Source organism: Peromyscus maniculatus, chromosome 1 (genome assembly GCF_049852395.1).
Source record: "Peromyscus maniculatus bairdii isolate BWxNUB_F1_BW_parent chromosome 1, HU_Pman_BW_mat_3.1, whole genome shotgun sequence".
Taxonomy (NCBI): domain Eukaryota; kingdom Metazoa; phylum Chordata; class Mammalia; order Rodentia; family Cricetidae; genus Peromyscus; species Peromyscus maniculatus.
The window spans coordinates 120911387-120930927 of record NC_134852.1 but is presented as its reverse complement, the minus strand read 5'-3'; the positions used below and the strand labels follow the sequence as shown (position 1 = coordinate 120930927).

The window sequence follows — 19541 nt, the reverse complement described above, 5'->3', positions numbered from 1 at the left end:
ACTTCTGCCTTTCTCCTGTGGGTTCTAATGGGTCCCAGGCCTCATAGAGCACCTTTGGAAAGGCACACTCCCCCTCACACTGTCCATGGCTGGTGTCAGTCATCTTATAAATTGCCATGTGAGATTACTCTGGGTATCACTGGGGTGTGAAAAATTCTGGGCTAAAATACAATGACTAATACCTACTCAGCATTAGCAAGGCTCCCAGAGGTAAAATCTCTAGGAAAACATTTTTTAAAGCTAAATTATTTTTAAAATATTGACCATCTTGATCCAGGTGTGGTGGCAAATGCCTTTAATCCTAGCACTCTGGAGGCAGAGGCTGGAGGATCTCTGTGAGTTCAAGGTCAGCCTGGTCTACAGAATGAGTTCCAGGACAGCCAAGGCTATGTAGCGAGACCCTGCCTTAAGAAGCCAAAACAAACAAACAAACCATCTTGGAGTTAGGGAGAAGACTCAGCAGTAGGCGTGCTCACTCTACAAGCATGAGGTTGTGAGTTTGAATCCCCAGCACCCACATAAAAATCCAGTTGTGGCCACAATGCATGTCTGTAACATCAGAGCTGTGAGGGATGGAAACAGGAGGGCTGATGTGGTTAGCTGGCTGCAGCTTACCTCCAGAAACCTTAGGGTGTAGGATAAAGAATGCCAGAGCAAGAGCACCCAACATCTTCCCCTACCCTCTGTACACATACACAGGTTTAAACCACATATGTTTATAAATACGCATAATCACAAAACACTAACCATATAGAGGTATCCTTCCAATCCTCTTTACTTTTAATTTTTTTTTATCAAAACACTAGAAAAATCTCTTAAGATTTTCTATACATGAGGCTGGAGAGATGGCCCAGCAGTTAAGAGCACTTGCTGCTCTTGCAGAGGACCTGGGTTTGCTTCCCAGCACCCACATGACAGCTCATAACGGTCTGTAACTATAGTTCCAGGGAGCCACCACCCTCCTCTTGCCTCCTCCAACACCAGGCACCTATATGGTGCATAAGCATGCAAACCACTCATACACATTTAGTAAAGAAATCCTTAAAAAGCTTTTATACAAAGCCCCATCACAGTTTTATTCTTTCCAGTATCTATCTTTTTTCCTAAGTTGATTTGATGGTGTAGATATAACTTCCTTTTAAAGATTTGTTTCACTGAAGTTATCATAACTAATTAGATGTATTTAGATTTCATATTTAGAGCTGAATGGTTCATATTTCCTTCTGTGTGACTATCTCTATTGTAAAATATTTCAGATGTTTATAGTTCTCCATCTGCTATAAACAGTTTTGTCTTTGTGCTTGTGGGGTTGTTTTGTTTTGTTTCTTCTTTCTTTTAAGGAATTCCCTTGGGATAAATTCTCAGACTTGAGTGTCTCTGGATCAGTGTAGATATACTCACTTCTTATCAAATGTTCCAAATGTTTGTGTATGTTTTTCTTCTAAGCACGGAAATTTCTGGATTTTGTTTTGATCTGGTCCTTCTGACCAGAATATGGTAGAGTAAGAAGCAGGTGGTCATTACTAATGACAGTTATAGCCAGGTATGGTGGCTGATCTTGGTTGTCAACTTGACTGTATCTGGAATCAGCTAAAAGGCAAGCAAGTAAGCAGTGTTCCTCCGTGATTCTGCTCTAGTTCCTGCCTCCAGGTTCCTGCCTTGAGCCTCTGCCCTGGCTTCCCCTGATGATGATGGACTGTAACCTGTAAGCCAGATAAGCCCTTTCCTCCCCATGTTGTTTTTGGTCAGTGTTTCATCACAGCAACAGAGAAGCAAAGTAGAACATGAGATATGAGGGCACATGCCTGTAATCCTAGCAGGCAGGAAGCATACAGACGTCATGAAATGTAAACCTCCATTCACTTCTGGTGTCGATTCCTGTCTCCTAGCTGTAACTTTTTTGCTTTATATCTATCCATTTCGGGCCTAGATTATTATTATTATTATTATTATTATTATTATTATTATTATTTGGCTGTTAGTAATATATGTGACATCTGTGCATAACAGATATGAACACTTTGTCTGAATATTTTCTTAATGTTTAAAATTATTTTTATATTCTTTTACGTGTATGGATGTTTTGCCTGCATGTATATCCATGCAACATGTCCGTGCAGGGCTAACAGAAACCAGAAGACTTCAGATCTCCTGGAACTGGAGTAACAAACAGTTGGAGGCAACCTGTGGGTGATGGGAATCAAACCCAGATCTTCTCCAAATTGTTGAGCCATCTTTCTGATATTTAAAAACTCTTTAGTTCATTATTTGTGTGTGTGTGCGCGCGCGCGCCCAATCCCCACACATGATATGCACATGCCATGCTTCACATATTTATAGTTTCATTTACCTGTGTTTATTTTACTAATACCTCTGACTTCATCTTTTTGTTGTTGTATTTTTTTTTTGACACAGGATCTCAGTATGTAGCCTGGAAGTCATTATTTAGACCAATATTATTAGACCAATGGTCTTGAATGCCCTCTGAACTTCATTTTAAGATATAGGTATTTTAAGACTTAAGAGATAATTTCTGCATTAACATTTTAATAGTGTCTATATTTCTTTGTGACTTAAACAGTCACGTTACATTCATATATATTTATAGGGGAGTAAGGGTCCTGTTGGTTGTTGTTGTTGTTGATTTTGTTTATTCTCTTTTGTATTATATTGTTTTAATTTTTGTTTTGTTTCATTTTTCTTTCTTTTCTTTTTGAGACAAAAATCTCATTCAGTAGCCTGAACTGACCTGGAACTAGCAATCCTTACTCCTCCTCCTACTGAATGCTGGGATTTACAGATGTGTGCCACCACATCCAGCTTGGCTCTGTATCCTTCTGGTCAAGAGGGCAATTTTTAATCATGGCTTTAATAAGACTGTGCTCTCTTGTACAGTGGGATTAGTCTTCCCTACTTGCTTTTCTTCTGCAATGTATGTGTTAATATTCTAGACAGAACCAAATCAAGATCACAGAATGAGCAAGGAGCTATGAGACAGGAATCTACACCAGAAGTGAATGGAGGTTTACATTTCATGACGTCTGTATGCCTCCTTCACATTTGAAATTTACACCATCTTGTGCACCTCGCATGCTGGATTCAGAAGGATTGTCTAAGCTTTACTTGCTTTGCAATTTATAAACCATTGCTTTACTTACTTTGCAGACATTCAGCTCTCCATTGACATGTGTAGGTATTTCTCTTTTCTCTTCCATCGTGTCTAATGTTCTTTGCATATGGCTCTTGTTATACTCTGGTACCTCTTTCACTTGTTTCTTGGTAATCAAGACTCTTAGTTCACTAGGTTTTCTGGTGGATCACTAGTGGTGGAGATGAATGTGGCTTGGTGTTACATACTTCCTGTGTCACAAATACTGCTCTTAAATGGTAGAGTGCTGACTCCAGTGACTGTTACAGTGGCAGAAGCTAGGATGATTATGCATGCCAGATGCTATGCTGAATATTTGACCCTGTCAGACTCAGTGCTCACAATAACCATGAGAAGCAGCCTTACTGTGGTCACATGTTATACAAAAGTTGAGGTTTATGAAGGTCATGGTGGTGTGTCTCTTAACTACAGAAGCAGGATCAGAATCCAGATGTGTCTAACTTCTAAGGCTTTGGCCACTTTGCAGAACAGTTTTTCTTTTTGAATTTACAATGCAACCTCCTGTTCCTTTTATCTGGTTCACCATCATCGTGGTTGTCCTCCTGCCCATAGGAGGCTATGTGCATCTCTCTGCATCTGTGTATGCTTTATTGCTTTGGCAACGCTCTCAAACTTGATAATAGTGATAAGTAGAACATTTTGTCTTGTTTCTCTTTTTCAGTGAATTTTAGTATGTTTTCTCTCTCTTATTTCATCTTATTAGATAAATGTACTACTTAAAATTATATTTCTATGCTTTGATATAAAGTATATGTAATCATTATAAAACATGATATTGTCTAGTTAGGTCTCTCTGTCACTGTGATAAAACACTGACCAAAACAACTTGGGGGCAGAAGGGTTTATTTGGCTTACATGATCACAGGCCATCATTTAGGAAAATCTGGGCAGGAACTCAAGTAGGAGCAGAGGCAGGAACCATGGAGGAAAGCGGCTGGCTTGATCAGCTTGCTTTCTTATACTGCTGAGGACCACATTGGGCTGGACCCTCCCACACCTATCATTAATCAAGAAAATGCCCCTCAGAGATGTCTATAGGAAAATCTGGTAAAGAAAATTCATCAGTTGAGATTCCCTCTTACTAGATATGTCTCATTTGTGCCGAGATGAAAAAACTAACCAGGACAGGTATTATTTAACCTTTTAATATATATATGTATATATATATATAATTATATATTTATAATTATTATATAATCTTAAATTTTTTTTACATATTTTTCTTTCCCAAATCTCAAAATTGGTGTTGAAGTCAATCAAATATATTTGTTGAACAGATTATATACCATTCAATTTATTTAGTATTTTCTGTTTCTTTTCCTTTTTTTTTTAATGGGTACTTGGTATATTTTCTTTCATAGCCATCATTCAAGTCTGTAACTATAACTGTGCTTGTTTTGAAGTATATGCAACTTTTCTTGGATTGGGTAAAATAAAGTCTAAATTGTTGAGACCCAGGGAATCCAGACACACTGTATTATCATTCACTCTTCAGTTATAACTCTAGAGTAAATCGTTCAGATGTTGGCTAGCTTTGCTCCATCCAGCCATCCAGGGACCCTCATGTCTTTTTTGCTATCTTTCCAGAAGGCTCTTGGGCAGATCTGGAGTCCCATGAGTAGGAGAGGAGACAGAGATTCCAGAGTAGGGTGTGGACTGTATTGCCTCTTATTTCAGTTCTGTGGTAGCCTAGCTGCACTGGCAGCAAAGGAGGCTGGGAGATAGATGGTTGTTAGTCTGATAGCCGTTCGTAAGCCACGTTCAAACTCCATTCATGTGGGTAGAGTTTAGTGGCTGGCTAGCTACCTGTCACATCATTTTTTCAACTTAACAATATACCTAGACAGTTTCCCACTTAATACCTACATAGCTTTAAATTTTTAAAATAAAAATTAGACTGATATATATTTATTTTCCCTCATTTCTCTCTACTATAAACAATGGTATAATGAACACTCTCTTACATATTATAGAAATGCTTATTTTCTAAGGGATGTCATCCTGTAAGTAAAATGGGTGGACTAAAAGATATTTACATGTGTGTATGTGTTGTGTGCATATAGTCAAACTTTCCCACAAAATTGTTAATCTAGATATACACAGTCCATAGCAAAATCTCACTACCTAATATTAATAGGCTAATCACTGAGTTTTACAAGTAGGTAGGTGAATTTGACTACTATAAGTACCCAATTTTAAAAAGAAAATTATGCTGGAGAGCTGGCTCAGTGGGTAAAGCACTTGCTCTGCAAGTGTGGGTACCCAAGTGTGGGTACCCAGGACCCACAAAAAGCCAAATGCTGGAGCACAGGTCTGTAATCATGGCACCTCTCTCTCTGTGTACACACACACACACACACACACACACACACACACACACACACACACACGTACAGATGCACAAAACATTTAAAAAAAGAGAAAGAAAATAAAATTAACACTGGTGGGTGTTCAATGAATGAACACTTCCTCCTATTCTCTCAGGTCTAGGGTGTGGCTGATTAAAATTTGGGGTTTCACCATCTGCTGGATGCTGAGCTCTGGGCGAGTTTCTTATTCCTTTGGCACCTCAGTTTGCCTGCCTCTGTGGTGGGGATAATTATGGCATCTGCAGACCTCACTAAACAGGTGTACTGTTAGTGTGATCTTTAGTTCAGTTAGAACCTGACATTTATTGTGATGACTGTTGCTGGACCGTGGAACTCTAGCTTGTCAACCATGTGTGACAGAACAGCATTAGGCTACAGGTATCCACAGGCCCCTTCCCACCCTCTACCCAGAACAAAAGGATCAGGAGTCCTCTGAGCTCTGGCTCAGAGAACATTTCCAGGCTCAACTAGAATCTCTAGTGAGGTTTGTTGGCCATTCCTGGGAGACAGGAAAGGTCCTTCTCAGAGCATTCTGGAGTCCTCAGAAGCTCAGCTCTTTCAGTTTCTGAGGACTTGTTTCCCTGATAAATCTGACCTTCCTGATGATTCAATCTGTTCCCTTCTCAGGGAACATTTTGCACAACCTGTTACTCTTTGGTCATTATTTCAAGACAAAGATATGAGTCTGATATGATCCACTCCTTGGGTTGTTATCTGGGAGTGTGATACAAAACCTGGGGGTGGGGCTCAGACCATAAGGAGACGGCCTTGTCCCAGCAGCCATTAGTGTTTCAGCTGTCTCCTGACCACACTCTCGACTCATTGATAGGCCACACGGTGTCCAGAGTCCCTGCAGTGCACTTTTGTTTCAGAGGCCTCACTCTGCTTTCAGGATGAGCACTGGACCCTTGAGGGCCCTTCGAGGCTCTGTGGTTAGCCCCACTCACCTCCCGGAGCATCTGAGCATCATCTAGAACCACTCTCTCCCCAGCTGTCAACATTGGGTTTTCCTTCTGCAGCTCCTTCATCCTCCATCTCTCAGCTGGGCACACACTTTGCCCTCTTTATGGAGGGTTTTCTTCTCTTTACCCAGTGAGCTGCCATTTTGGATTCTCCTCTGATATCTCTGTCCTCTTAAGCAATAAGCCCTGAGAGGACAGCTGTGTGACAGTTTTGCTCAGCAGGGAATCTATCTTTAGCTCCGAGCCCCCCTTGCCTGGGACATAGTAATTACTCAACAATTAGGGAAATAATTCATGAGTAAATGGACTTACCTTCACTATCTGTGAGAGAAAACCCAAGGGTAGATGTAGCTAGAGTTTTCCTGCCTTGCCCACAATCAGGACAAATCTATGTCACCTGCCAGTCCCACAGCCTCTCAGACCCAACCAAGTAAACACAGAGACTTATATTGCTTTCAAACTGTATGGTCATGGCAGGCTTCTTGCTAACTGTTCTTATATCTTAAATTAATCCATTTCCACAAATCTATACCCTGCCATGCGGCTCATGGCTTACCGGCATCTTTTCATTCTGCTTGTCCTGGCAGCGGCTGGCAGGCAGTGACTCCTTCTGCCTTCCTGTTCTTTTATTTCTCCTCTCTGTTAGTCCCACCTATACTTCCTGCCTAGCCACGGCCAATCAGGTTTTATTTATTGACCAATCAGAGCAATTTGACATACAGACCATCCCCCAGCACAGCCAAGTACAGACCATCTCAGACACCTGCACTCAGGCCCGTGGTCCTAATCATCCTCTATGTGGACCTGCTGGGTAAAGCCACAAGGAACCTGAGAACAGGCTCTCACAGGACATACAGAACATCCCACAGCAGGTAGATGGAGTCATTATAATATATCACAACACAAGTTCAACAGTTGTGCTATCTAAGGGGTGGTTGGCTAGCTGGATCAGGATTCTAAGGTAGGTGGATGGTCCTGAGGCTGGGCCACAGTCCCATGTCTCACACAGGAAAAATGCAAAGAAATTTATTCTAACCAGTAGTTTAGCCTTGGAAGAGAGAAGAGAGAAAAAACTACCTCGTTGCACCAAAATGTCCCCTTTTCCTCAAATACAGAAGGAGGCAGGGAGGAAGGGGAAAGAGTATACTAGACATACCTTTCCAGATAAAAACTTTACAATTTAATTGAGTTTGAGTTGAAGTGACATGAAACTCTACAACTTGCTGAATCTCTGTAGTCACTTCCTCCAAAGAGGAGAAATTAGTTCTGACAATGTGTTAGGAAATACAGTAAGGGTTTAGAGTTGTGGTGGATTTTCCTGGCATTAATGCTTTGGTTTTGGGTAATTGTTCTAAATTCTTTACCCAGCATAGTTTGGGTCACGTATGGCAAGACCGTGGGAGCCGAGAAGTAATTGTCATCAGAGAAGTTTATACTCATGACCTCCTAGCATAGGAGGTACAGTACCGCCTGGGCCACCTGGGAAGGGACCAGGGTCAGTCAGGAGGTAGAAGACTGTTAGCAAGCAGTCTCGGCCCTTTACTGGGCTTTTCATGGTAAGGGGTGGGCCGAGCAGAGTCGGCACCCTAACTAACTTAGGGTCAGATCGTCTGAGTAATTTTAGCAGACTGGAAGGGACAGAGGCATCTGAGTGTTGGCTACGTGGTGAGGTAAGGCAAGGATGAATGCACACTGACCTGGTGTGTGCGAGATGGAGAAAGGAGATGGTTGGGAGTATAGGTTCTAGATCGGTTTAGATGCCAAAGGCACACTCAAAGGAGAGTTTCCCCCCTCGCTAATTCCCTGGAATTAGCCAGCCTGGGAGAAGCAGTCTTTCCCAGATTCAAAAGACCTCAAAGCTGGAGCATGGAGAAAACAACGGGAGCAGAACATCTTGTTAAGCGTTTTCTCCGCCTGCGATGTCTTCCTGCTTTCCTGTCTCTGCCTGTCTGAAGGCTGAATTCTTCTTTGTACGTTGTCCAGGTTATAACATTTACACTCCGCTCTGCAACCAGTTTCACCCTTAGCACCAGTTCCTTCCTGTGGCTGACCATCCCTAAGCATTTTAATTTGACCTATGTCTTACTTAGCTGTCCCTCCTTATCTAGTGGCTTCCCTGGGAAGCAAGCACCAGAGGTGGTCCGTGTCCCGAGGTGTAGCATATTTGACAATGTTGTCTTGGTTAGCACTAGCCCGCACAGTTATAAAATTCCTGGCTAACTCCTTCCATTGTGTTCAGTGTTGTAGAGAAGCCCGGGGCAGGCTGGTTTCCGGTGTCCCTTAACCCTTGTGTTCCCTGTATGTGTCTTTTTTTTTTTTTCTGTTAAGAATAACAGCAGTAGCATTTCTTTATAGGCATGCTTTAAAAACAGAAGCATCCTACGTACAGTCAACCTCCAAGTTCATCTCCCCTCCACTGAGGACAATTTTCCCTGTTATGTCTTTGAATATCTTGTTGGTTAGATGAAATGGTCAGTAGGACTCAGCTTAGGACCCACCTCCTTCCATCTTTCTTTTCCTCTGTACATTCTTTACGATCATTCAGTCTGTCCCAACCACCTTACCAACTCAAGGGAAACTGTCTGCATGTCCTCATTTTCATTATACCGACTGGCTGTGTTTTCAATTTCTAACTCATTCTGCTCTCAGTCATTACTTTGTTTCCTTAAATAGGAATCCCTGTCCATCCGTGTTTGATCTTCTTATCTTGTTCTGGTTTCTTCTTTAGATTTTTTTTTTCAGGTTCTAATTTCTCCTGGAGTTAAGCATTGACAGCGTATATTTCGCACAGAAATGCAGTTTGGCTTTTTTTTTTCCGTGTTCCTTGCATCTCTGGCTCTATCCTGACATCTGCCTCCTGTGTGTTTCCATTCTTCCTTCCTTCTACCTTCCGTCTTTCCTTCCTCTTTTAACTCTAGTATTTTTGTCTAGCTGCCAAGTCACTCATTTTCATTTCAATTCTTTCTGATCCGGCCACTTCTACCTGGTTCTCCTCTCTTCTCTTTGCGTGCAGGGCAGGTTTATTTTTGTTCACTCCCTGTCCCTCCTGCCTCGGCTGAGCTCTCTGTGTCCTCCTCCTCCTCCTCCTGGGTGGTTTAGCTGCGGACTGGTGCTTGGGTGTGCGTCTTCGCCACTTGGGTGGGAGGGCAGGGGAAGTGTAGGCGAAGCTGTGAGCGGCAGCTTTGGTAGGACTGCCTTTCTGCTGCTTTTCGTTTCCTTTGTTCAGAGTCTAAAACTTGAGTTCATTGTGCCAAGTTGGGATATTTCTGCTCCCGTGGCCGGGGACTAGGGGGTTTGGAGCACAGTTTAGGATAGAAACATAGTGAGAGTCTGCGTAGACGTTTATTGTTCAGACTTGACCCAACCCTTCCCAGGAGCCACTCACTCTTCTGCCAGGCCAAGGGAGGACAAGATAGACAAAATCCCAGGACTTTGGCCACTGCTGTTTTCCAGAAGTGGGACTTGCAGGCATGAGGTAGCTTCAGCTGGAACTGTCCATACGTCTCCTGCCACTCACTTCATCAGAAAAGCTTGCTTTATTTGTTTATTTTTAGTCTTCCCTTCTGGTAAACCCCAATGTATTGTTCAAGGTAAGCAGCTCTGATACAGTACCAGGCACGCGTTGCTCTCTTCCTCTCCCTTCCTTGGCAGGAAAAGCTACCTGGCAAGACAGACAGCAGCTTCTCTCTTGTCTGTGCAGGGTTGGTACGGTAGAGTGTAGAACCTTCTGGAGAAACTTTCTTCCTGACTTCCCTCCACAGGCTGCCTACTCACTCTGTCCACTTCCTTCCTTGTTCTGTGCTCTGGCGTTCTTTGAAGTTTCCCTCTTATCCAGAACCCATCCTGGAGCCAGGTGGTGAGAGGCATGCTTGTAATCCCAGCATACAAGAGGCTGAAGCGAGAGGACCACACAAGTCCAAGGCTAGCCCAGACTATATAGTGGCACTCTATCTCAAAACAAACAAACAAACCCAACAAAACCCCTATTCTTTGAGGGAGGAAGAAAAGGAGCCTCACGGGTGGGAGCACCACATTATCTCTAGGAAATTCTGTCTTTAGCCATTTTTTTTTTAATTCTGTGCTTTCCTGTATTTGAAAGTTGTTGTATGAAGAGGTGGGTTTTTTTGTTTGTTTGTTTTTGTTTTACTTTTTGGTTGTTTATTTGGTTGCTTTCAGGAAGATGGCATTTGGTCTTGGTATTCAGTTACAGGATTGCTATTTTACAAGAGCTAGAAGCCCTAATTAGTTTCTTTTCTCCTTTCTATCCTCATTCCTCTTCCTCCTCCTCATTTCCCTCAACTTAAAAGAATTTTTTAGACGGAAGCCTCTGGTGTGTCCTTCACATGACATTAGATTTGTTATGTTTCAGTTACACAGAATTTCAGGAGCTCCCTGACTAACTGGCTCTCTGCTAAGTGTGGTAGAAATATAGAATGAAGCCACAGCTGACACAGCTTTACCACTTGACATGTGGAACTGTCCATGAGCAATAAATGCCCAGAAACACAAGGCTGGCTGTTCGTTCCCCGGCAGATGGTCCTTAGCCTTCATTTGAATAACTGAAATATCAGGGAACCTGTAATACCATTCCGTTATCGGAAAGGATCAAATTGTTTAAAACTTATCTACTGAGGCCAAGTGTGCCTCCTTCCCTCCCTGCTTGGTCTCCTCTGGTGATAGGAATCCCAGCCTTAACTCCATTTAGATGATTGCTACAACTCTGTCTTCAGTCCTGATCTCTAGCCTGGCCTGTAATTCTGGAAAATGGACAAGTAAATTTGGAACACTGCTAGGCCAAAGGCCCTGGAAGACAGTAAATATGAGTAGGCTGCTGCATGGAAATACAGAACACTCACTCTGCAGGTTAGGGATCCTGAACTGGCTCAAATGAAAATGTGTGAGGCTTTTACTTCACTCTAAATATGCTGTGACAACACAGTAAGTCACAGCAAGCCTATCCTGCATGGATGCAAAGGTCAATTCCAAGGATGCTGGCCAATGTCCTGTGTTAAACTTGCTACACTACACCTAGGTCTCTTAAACAGCAACAAAGCAGAATATGTGTAGACCTGGGATGGTGTCTAGAGAGCATGAACCGTAGGATTCCCTAAAGAGCAACTGGGAATAAGGGACAGATCCAGGAAGGGCTGGTTTGCAGGGGTACAAAAGCTGTTTGAGCAGAAGAGAGATTTATGGTTTGCTCTCTCTGTTTCCCGGATACAATCCTGCATTATTTCAGGAGGCAACAAAGGCTGTTTGTTGGCTCTGTTGACGAGCAGGCATCCGTGTTTCTGAGATCTGTGACAGGGCTGGTGACCTTAGCCTTATCCTGGAAAACACCCGCTTCTGTTACTATTTGGTGGCAAACCAGATGTTGATTTCTAGGTAGGAGCTAGAAGACAGCACTTTTGGATTTATTTGGGAAAGAATTATCAGTCAAGAGATCCCTTGAAGAGCTTGCCAAAGGGAGGCTTTCTCCAAACACCATAACCAAAAAGCCAACCAGCTTCCAGTTGCCATCACAACTAAACGCTGATGTATGCTCTGACTTGACACAGTGGAGAGTAATGGGAACAAACAGCTGGGGACAGACAGATGTTGGTTCGCAGTCAGGCTGTGTCATTTACTGTGCCTGTAATCTTCAGCAAGTTACCAACTGTGATGAGCCTTATATTATCCACCTGTAAAATGGGATGATTGAGAAGCAGCTCGTCAGGGCTCTGTGAGGGTAAAGTAAGGTAGCTGACAAGTGTAAGGTCTCTGGCATGTGACAAAGTGTTTACAAGTGTTGACAGTCTTCCTGGGCCCTGAAACTAGCGGCCAGTATAATTTCCAACAGGCATCCTCTGAGGAAGCACTCTTATTTTCCAGGAGTCTCCTCTGAACTCGCCCCTGCATCCGAGGAAGAAGAGTCCAAGAGTGGCCTGGATGTGATGCCCAACATTTCTGACATATTGCTGCGTAAACTGAGGGTTCACAAGTCACTCACTGGAAGGTAAAATCAGAACCTCAGCGTTTAAAGACCTTTCAGGGGGCACCCAGGTTAGAGCCGGGGTGCAACACAAAGGAGTATCAGTCTTGGTCCTTGTCCCAGAAGGGATACAAGTGGTCCGGGCAGGGCTGATTCATCCAAACAAAGTACAAGCATGGGCCAGGCTGGTGTTTCCAACGCCAGGAGTATATGGGATTCACAGGCAAGAACCTTTGAGGACTAAAGAGTCACCAGAGCCGTGAGAGTGGTGAGCTTTGGGCCACAGGGCACATGGTTCAGTCCAATAAACCTTTTGCCTGTGGGACACACTGTATATGGAGAGATGGTAAACATCCAAAATCACGTGAAGAACTGAGCAGATTTCTATTCACAGGGAGGGAGTGCCCTTTTCCCTCCAGTCTTGGCTTCATTGTCCTTATGAGAGTCGGAAGTGTTCTGTCATTGGCAGAGTGCGCTAAATGAGACCGTGTGTGGTCTGGGACTTGGGACAGTGTCAACACAGAACACATCCTTGAGAACTGGATTGGAGAGTAAAGCATAGGGATTTGGGATAGTGAAGTTGCTAGGAGGACCACGAAGCAGGACGACATAGAGAATGGCATCCGAGTGAGGCACGTGGAGAGTCAAGGAAGGCCTTGACGGCGGGAGAGTAAGGGGTTGAGGATGCAAGAAGCAGCCACACATGCAAAGACTTGGTGAGCAGCTTTCCAAACAAAAGGAGTGGTTCTAAGAAACAGCAGTGAGAACGGGCAGATCACATACAAAAGAGCGAAGCTACCGTAGTACACAGACACCTGGCTCAAAACGGACCAGAGACCGAAGTGGAAGGGATAATGCTATAGAACGCTCGGGGGAAAAACTGCAAGAGGCAATCCTTAGGGGTGATGAGCTTGAGCTGGCCCACGGCTTTAGATAAGACAGGAAAAGCACAAGCGTAAGGCTTAAAAAGAAGAGGTGAAAAGTACATCACCATCATAATAATCCGGATAAAAAGCCTGCGCTGTCAATGCTGTCGAGAAAGTGAAAAGCAACCCACAGAATGGGGACAGATCTATTTACCTGGTAAGGTACATGTTTCTAGAGTCTACAAAGAATTCTTGTAATTCTATTAAATTTAAATAAAGAGTTTCCCCAAATGGGCAAAGGATTTACACAGACATGTCAAAGAGGGCACACAGTTTCCCCGAGAAGACACTCCACTACTCCATTGTCCTGGAGACCCGTGGTTCCACCTCCTTGCTGCCCATGCAAGTCTTGAGCTCTGCCTTAAGAACTGGCTGTGCCATGTAACCACTTGGCCGACATCACACCACCCTGTTCCTTACTGTACGGATATTGATGTGTTTGTTCTGTAGTCCAAGGCAGAATGTGTCACCAAAGTAGAAAACTAAGCTTGCTGAATTCATTATGGAAAGCTGTAAATCTCATGTAATACCCAAGTGAACCTAGCTGTCTGAGCACTTTCATAACCCCCAGACATATGCCTGCTCTACATAACAACGAGAGAGTGCATTGACCCTCAGAGGACAGGGCCTGTGGGGTGGGGCTGTGACAAGAATTGAAAGCATCAGGCACCTTTGCCGTTGTTTGTCCCCATGCTCTGTTTTCTGACGGCTTGATGGCCACAGGGTCTTGCTGTCTCATCCTGACAGGAAGGCTCTCAATGTCCCTTGTCAAGGGTGAGAACCAGCCCTTTGCAGAGAAGGTTGACCCCTACCTTTGCTCTCGGGGTCCCTCCATACCCATCCAAGGGAGGAAAACAGTGTTTCCTGAGAAGTTTATTGATGGCCTGCTTGCTTGCCAAGACCTCTGACGCGAGTTGGACCCCTTCTGGCCTCCCCACCCAGCACAGGAAAGCGCCTGTGTGGTATTTACGTTATCTGGGCTTCCAATGGGCCCAGCTTGAGTTACTAAGTGCTGCACTGGCAGCCACATGGAGTGGGTGTGCAGATAAGGAGTCTGCTGACTGGGACAGGCTGTGGAAACTGCACAGAAACCTCTCAGGTCACCTCTGTCAGCTGGTGTCCACTCGCCACCCTGATTCTGGGCTTTGGAGAATCTTGCCACAATGAACACTACCAACCCTCTTCTTATCTTGTAGTTTCTAGACCAAATGGATGTTTGCCACAGTCTTCATAGTCTAGGAAGGAAGGATCAGTCTTTGCAGTGCTAGAAGCCCCTCAAAAGCTAAAGTTCATATCAGACACATAGTTAGTAAGTGAAAAATTCGTGTGTGTTTTCTGATTCCTCACAGCCTGGGGGTGAATAGTAATAATAGCCAAGATGTCATATACAGCTAACCCGAAGTGAGCATTGGTTCCAGGACACACACAGCACAGATACCAAAATTCAAATGCTCCAGACCTTGTACAAAATGGCACAGTGATTACATAGTCTATACAACCCTCCCATACTTTAAATGATCACTACAGGATTTATGATAGCCAATGTAGTATAAGTTCTATATAAATAGGTGCAATACCGTGTTACTTAGAGAATGTGGCCAAAAGAAGTCTGAATAAATTCTATATAGACACAATTTGTTTTAAAGTTTTCAATATATAGTTGGTTGGTTCCAGGAATATGGAACTGGTGTGTGTGAAAGACTACACTGTATTTACACACATGCATACTATACACATGTTCATGCATACACGTGTGTGTCTGTGGCAAACATATATATACATATATATATATATTCCTTATAAGGCTTACATAAGGTAGCTGTTATTATTCTGATTTTGCATATGAACAAGTTGGAATTTAGATGGTTCATAGTGATTGTCGTGGAGGGCTGACCCCAACATCTAATGTTTTCCACACCATCCCTGTAAAGGTTAGTGTCTCACAGAGGACAGAGGGGACAAAGAAGATTCTGGATCCTCGTCCTCTCACAAACTCTGCTCAGTCCTTTTCTGGCAATGCATGGTCATCCAAAGTTGCCTTCTGCTTTAGTTAATGGTTGGATAATGCTCACTCGTGTGTTTTTTCTCCTTCACAGCGCCCCTCCACTCACGGAAAAGGAAGTTGAGGTAAGTGATTCAAGGGCTTTGTGAGATGTAACGACTCTCTTTGTTTGCTGAGGTTTATTCAAACATTGTTTCCTCCAGCCTGTGGCCCCAACATTCTTACACAAGAGTGAGAACAAGTGACTGTGGAATATTCTGGATCTTTGTTCCCAGCCCACTGCTGAGTTTTCCTTGCCTGCCTCCATTTATGGAGGATTTTGACAAGTCTTGTTGGAGGTGAGAAGGTTGCTGATGCCCCCACCTTCAGAGGCTGTTAATGTCCCTTGATAGAGGGGTTTCTATTACTTCAATTTTTAAAAATGTGGCCAGATTTCAAGCTTGGGACTTTGGTCTGGAGGACAAAGTTGCTTGTCCCTGAGAGTTTGGGTAGCAGGAAGGCCAGCTCAGCTGACAGTGTGAAAGCTGTTGGCACTGCCTCCCTTGATCTGACCATGACAACCCTGTGGGCCTCCTTGTCCCCTTGCTGGGTGATGGGTGAGTTGAGAAGAACTTTCATTCTGGTGAAGGGACAAGAAGCATGGCAGAGGTGAGACAGGGGGGATTGGCAAGGTGGACCGGATAAGCAAGCAAAGGAAGATAGACGCCTTGGAGTGTCTACCCCAGGTAGCAGCACAATGACCTTGAACCAGATGCTGTTACTGTAGCGTGCGCACAGCCCTCCATCCAGCTGATCTCCCAGTAGCTCTGCAAAGTGGACAGAGCAGGACTTAAAGCAGAAGAGAAACCGAGCAATAAAACAACTCACTCAAGGTGCCAGGCTCAAGATTTACCAAGAGGAAGAGTTGGATATAAATGTTCCAACTGACTTCAGGACCCTTCAAGTCAGGCAGAGAGAGCTAAGCATTGAGAAGTGTTCACACACTGAGACTGGGTAGCAGAGACTCCCCATCACTGGGCTGTGAGTCGAAGTCTCTAGCATCTGTGGAGATTGACCATGGCAGCTCACTTAATGCCAGGGCCTGTCTTCAGATGTGTGTTAGCATAGCCCTCAGCATGTGGGAGTAAAACAGACTTGGGAACCAGGTCATCTAAGGTCAAGTCCTTGCTCCGCTACTTCTGTCTCCTTGAACGAGTTAATGATGTCTCTAGTCCTGGTCTCTTTGCCTGTAAATGGGTGTAGGAGTCTTCACTCCAGAGAGTTAAATGTGGGGTTAAATGCAGCAAGGTCTACAAAATTCACACTGTCATGATCAATAAGGGGTTATTTTCAGTAGAACCACCGTCATCATCTAGGGACCAGTTCTTGTCTGGAGATAACTGCCATTGGCCAGGCTATATGACTTCAGAAGCCAGACAGAGTCAGTGACCACAGAGTATCTGATCTGATGAGATGACTTAGTGAGTTAAAGTAGATGCTGTGTTAGCTGCCAACCTCATGATCCATGGTACCCAGAAAGAACCAACTCCCTGACCTCTACATGTATATTGTTGCACGCACAGACACACACACCATACCACACACACAGACACACTACACCACACACACACACACACATACACCACACTATACCACACACACACACCACACCATATCACACCACACCACACACACATACCACACACCACACCACACACACACATATACCACACTACAACACACACACACACACCACATCACACCATACACATACACACATACCACACCACACCACACACACACCACACCATACACACACCACACCATACACACACACACACACACACACACACACACACACACACACACACACCACAAAAGAAGAAAGAGAAAGAAAGCAATTTGCTCCTCCCACTTGCTTTAGGCAGGGCAGATGAAGCAATTGGAATTGAAGGCCCCTCCCTCACGCCCTTCTTATTTCTTGTGTGGAGTCCATTTGTCTATTTTTCTTCCCCAGTAGTAATGTATTGTGGTGAGTGGTATTAATAGGATGAGCCTAATTCTTGGTAGCTTCCTATTACCCTAGGAATTCCATATCTGATGAATGCCACCTTTAAAAACTTCATTCTTGGGGGCTGGAGGTGGCTCAGTGGTTAAGAGCACTGGCTCCAGAGGACCTATGCTCAACTCCCAGCACCCACATGGTGGCTTACAACCAACCATCTGTAACTCCAGTTCCAGGAGATCCAACTCCCTCTTCTGGCTTCAGAGGACACTGAACTCTTGGTGTGCAGACATACACGCAGGCAAAACACCCATGCACAGAGAATGTTTTAAAAATTAAAAAAAAATTATTCTCACATGGTGTGTTTCATCTTGGACTGGACTATTTATTCCTGGAAGTTTATCTCAACAGATCCATGCCTGGCCTTGTCTAACCTGGAAGTTACCTGAAATTGATATAAGAATTAGAAATAATGAGGCTGGAGACTGAAGTTTGCTTTAAATCCACAAGCCTGAAGCTCACCTGGCACTTCTTTAGATCAGAGGTTTCATGCAAACTTCCCACTCCCCTACAACCCGGCCCCCCTCACTCCCACACACAATAGATCCCAGTACGAATCCAGACTGCTTACAGGGCCAGCTGTACTGGTCTAAACCTATCTCAACCCAAACTCAGGCGGTGATCTCACGTCACGCTCCTGATTCAGGGAAAGGTAGAATGCTATTGTCTGATGGTTACATTTGTTCTCTGGATCTCAAGGGCTGCCATTTGTGCATTTTTGTGTATTTCACTGTGAAGGGGGGCTCATCTGCACATGGGGGCCTTGGTGACTAGTTCCAAGGACTCCAGTAAAGGACTTGAGCAAGAATCCCACCTGCGGCCTCACTGGCGGCAGTGACTTCTCCCAGCACCTCTACCACACTCTTGTTCCCAACAGAACGTGTTTGTACAACTGTCCTTGGCCTTTAGAAATGACAGCTACACCTTGGAATCTAGAATTAACCAGGCTGAAAGGGAACGCAACCTGACGGAAGAGAACACTGAGAAGGAACTGGAAAACTTCAAAGCTTCCATTACGGTAATTGAGGGGCCTAGTTTAAGGAGTCCTTACAGAGCCGCTGTCTCCAAGGGGGAGGCCCAATATCACACTTCTCTCGCTAAGCAGTAGCGGAAGTCATCTCTGGAAAGGAGAAGGGAGCCACAGTCCTGACAGAGCCTTCTGCAAAGGACAAGGAGTAGCTGAGATAAGATCCTGAGGGTTTGGGCAGCTCCTTAGGAGGGGGCTGGTTGGCTTGGATAGGACTCCTTTGAGACCAGCCAGATGTAGTGTGTCTCCACTGGGCTTCTCCAGTATCTGGAAGACACCGTGGCCTGGGCTCTGTCAGAGATTCTTCTCCTAGCCAGGGTGAGAGACCGAGGGCTTTTTCCTGAAAATGAATCCAGCTTTGGCATGCATCGGTCAGCTCAAGATGCTATAGTAAATTACCATTGGCCTGGGTGGTTTAAACAACAAACATGTTGTTTCTCTTAACTCTAGAGGCTAGAAGTCCAAGCTTAGGGTTCTAGTGTGGTCAGGTCCTTACTAAAGCCTCTCATGATAGCCTGACATGGTGGAAAGAGAATAAGAGAAATTTCTGGGGCCCCTGATGTGTGAGCACCGCTCCTGTTCACAAGGACTCTGCCCTTGGGATGGCGTCACTTCCCAAGGACCCATTGTCCCCCCTGGGCATTGCAGTTAGGTTCTCAGCATGCACATGTGGAAAAACAGTTTGGAAACTCTGGGTGATGCCCCTTGTCATCCCTCAGTCCTCAGCATCCATCTGGCACCACTGTGAGCATCGAGAGACATATCAGAAGCTTCTGGAAGACATCGCGGTCTTGCATCGTCTGGCTGCCCGCCTCTCCAGCCGGGCTGAAGTGGTTGGGGCTGTGCGCCAGGTGAGCCCTCCAGCCCGGGGCCTTGCTGGCTGACACTGTTCCAACTGTAGTCAGTAGCACCGTGACCCAAACAGGGACAAGAAGAGGCACCACCCCTCAATGACCGGCTTAGGCCAGGCATTCTGTATAGGTTGTTGAGAAATTCCAACATAGTTGGTGCTTACTAACCCTTCCAAGTATTCCTTGGGGGATTGTTTTCTGTGGACTTGGAAATTTGTGG

At 44.5% G+C, this 19541-nt stretch overlaps 1 protein-coding gene across 7 annotated transcripts in view; it reads left to right on the top strand.

Moving 5' to 3' along the window:
• Positions 1 to 19541, top strand: part of Irag1 (inositol 1,4,5-triphosphate receptor associated 1) — a 121856-nt gene that overhangs the window by 73205 nt on the left and 29110 nt on the right. For all 7 annotated transcript variants that reach the window (XM_076550248.1, XM_006978591.4, XM_076550251.1 and 4 more), the window contains 4 exons: positions 12372 to 12495; positions 15494 to 15524; positions 18321 to 18461; positions 19190 to 19321. In XM_076550248.1, coding sequence (XP_076406363.1) covers positions 12372 to 12495; positions 15494 to 15524; positions 18321 to 18461; positions 19190 to 19321 — 428 coding nt within the window. The remainder of the gene's footprint in view (positions 1 to 12371; positions 12496 to 15493; positions 15525 to 18320; positions 18462 to 19189; positions 19322 to 19541) is intronic.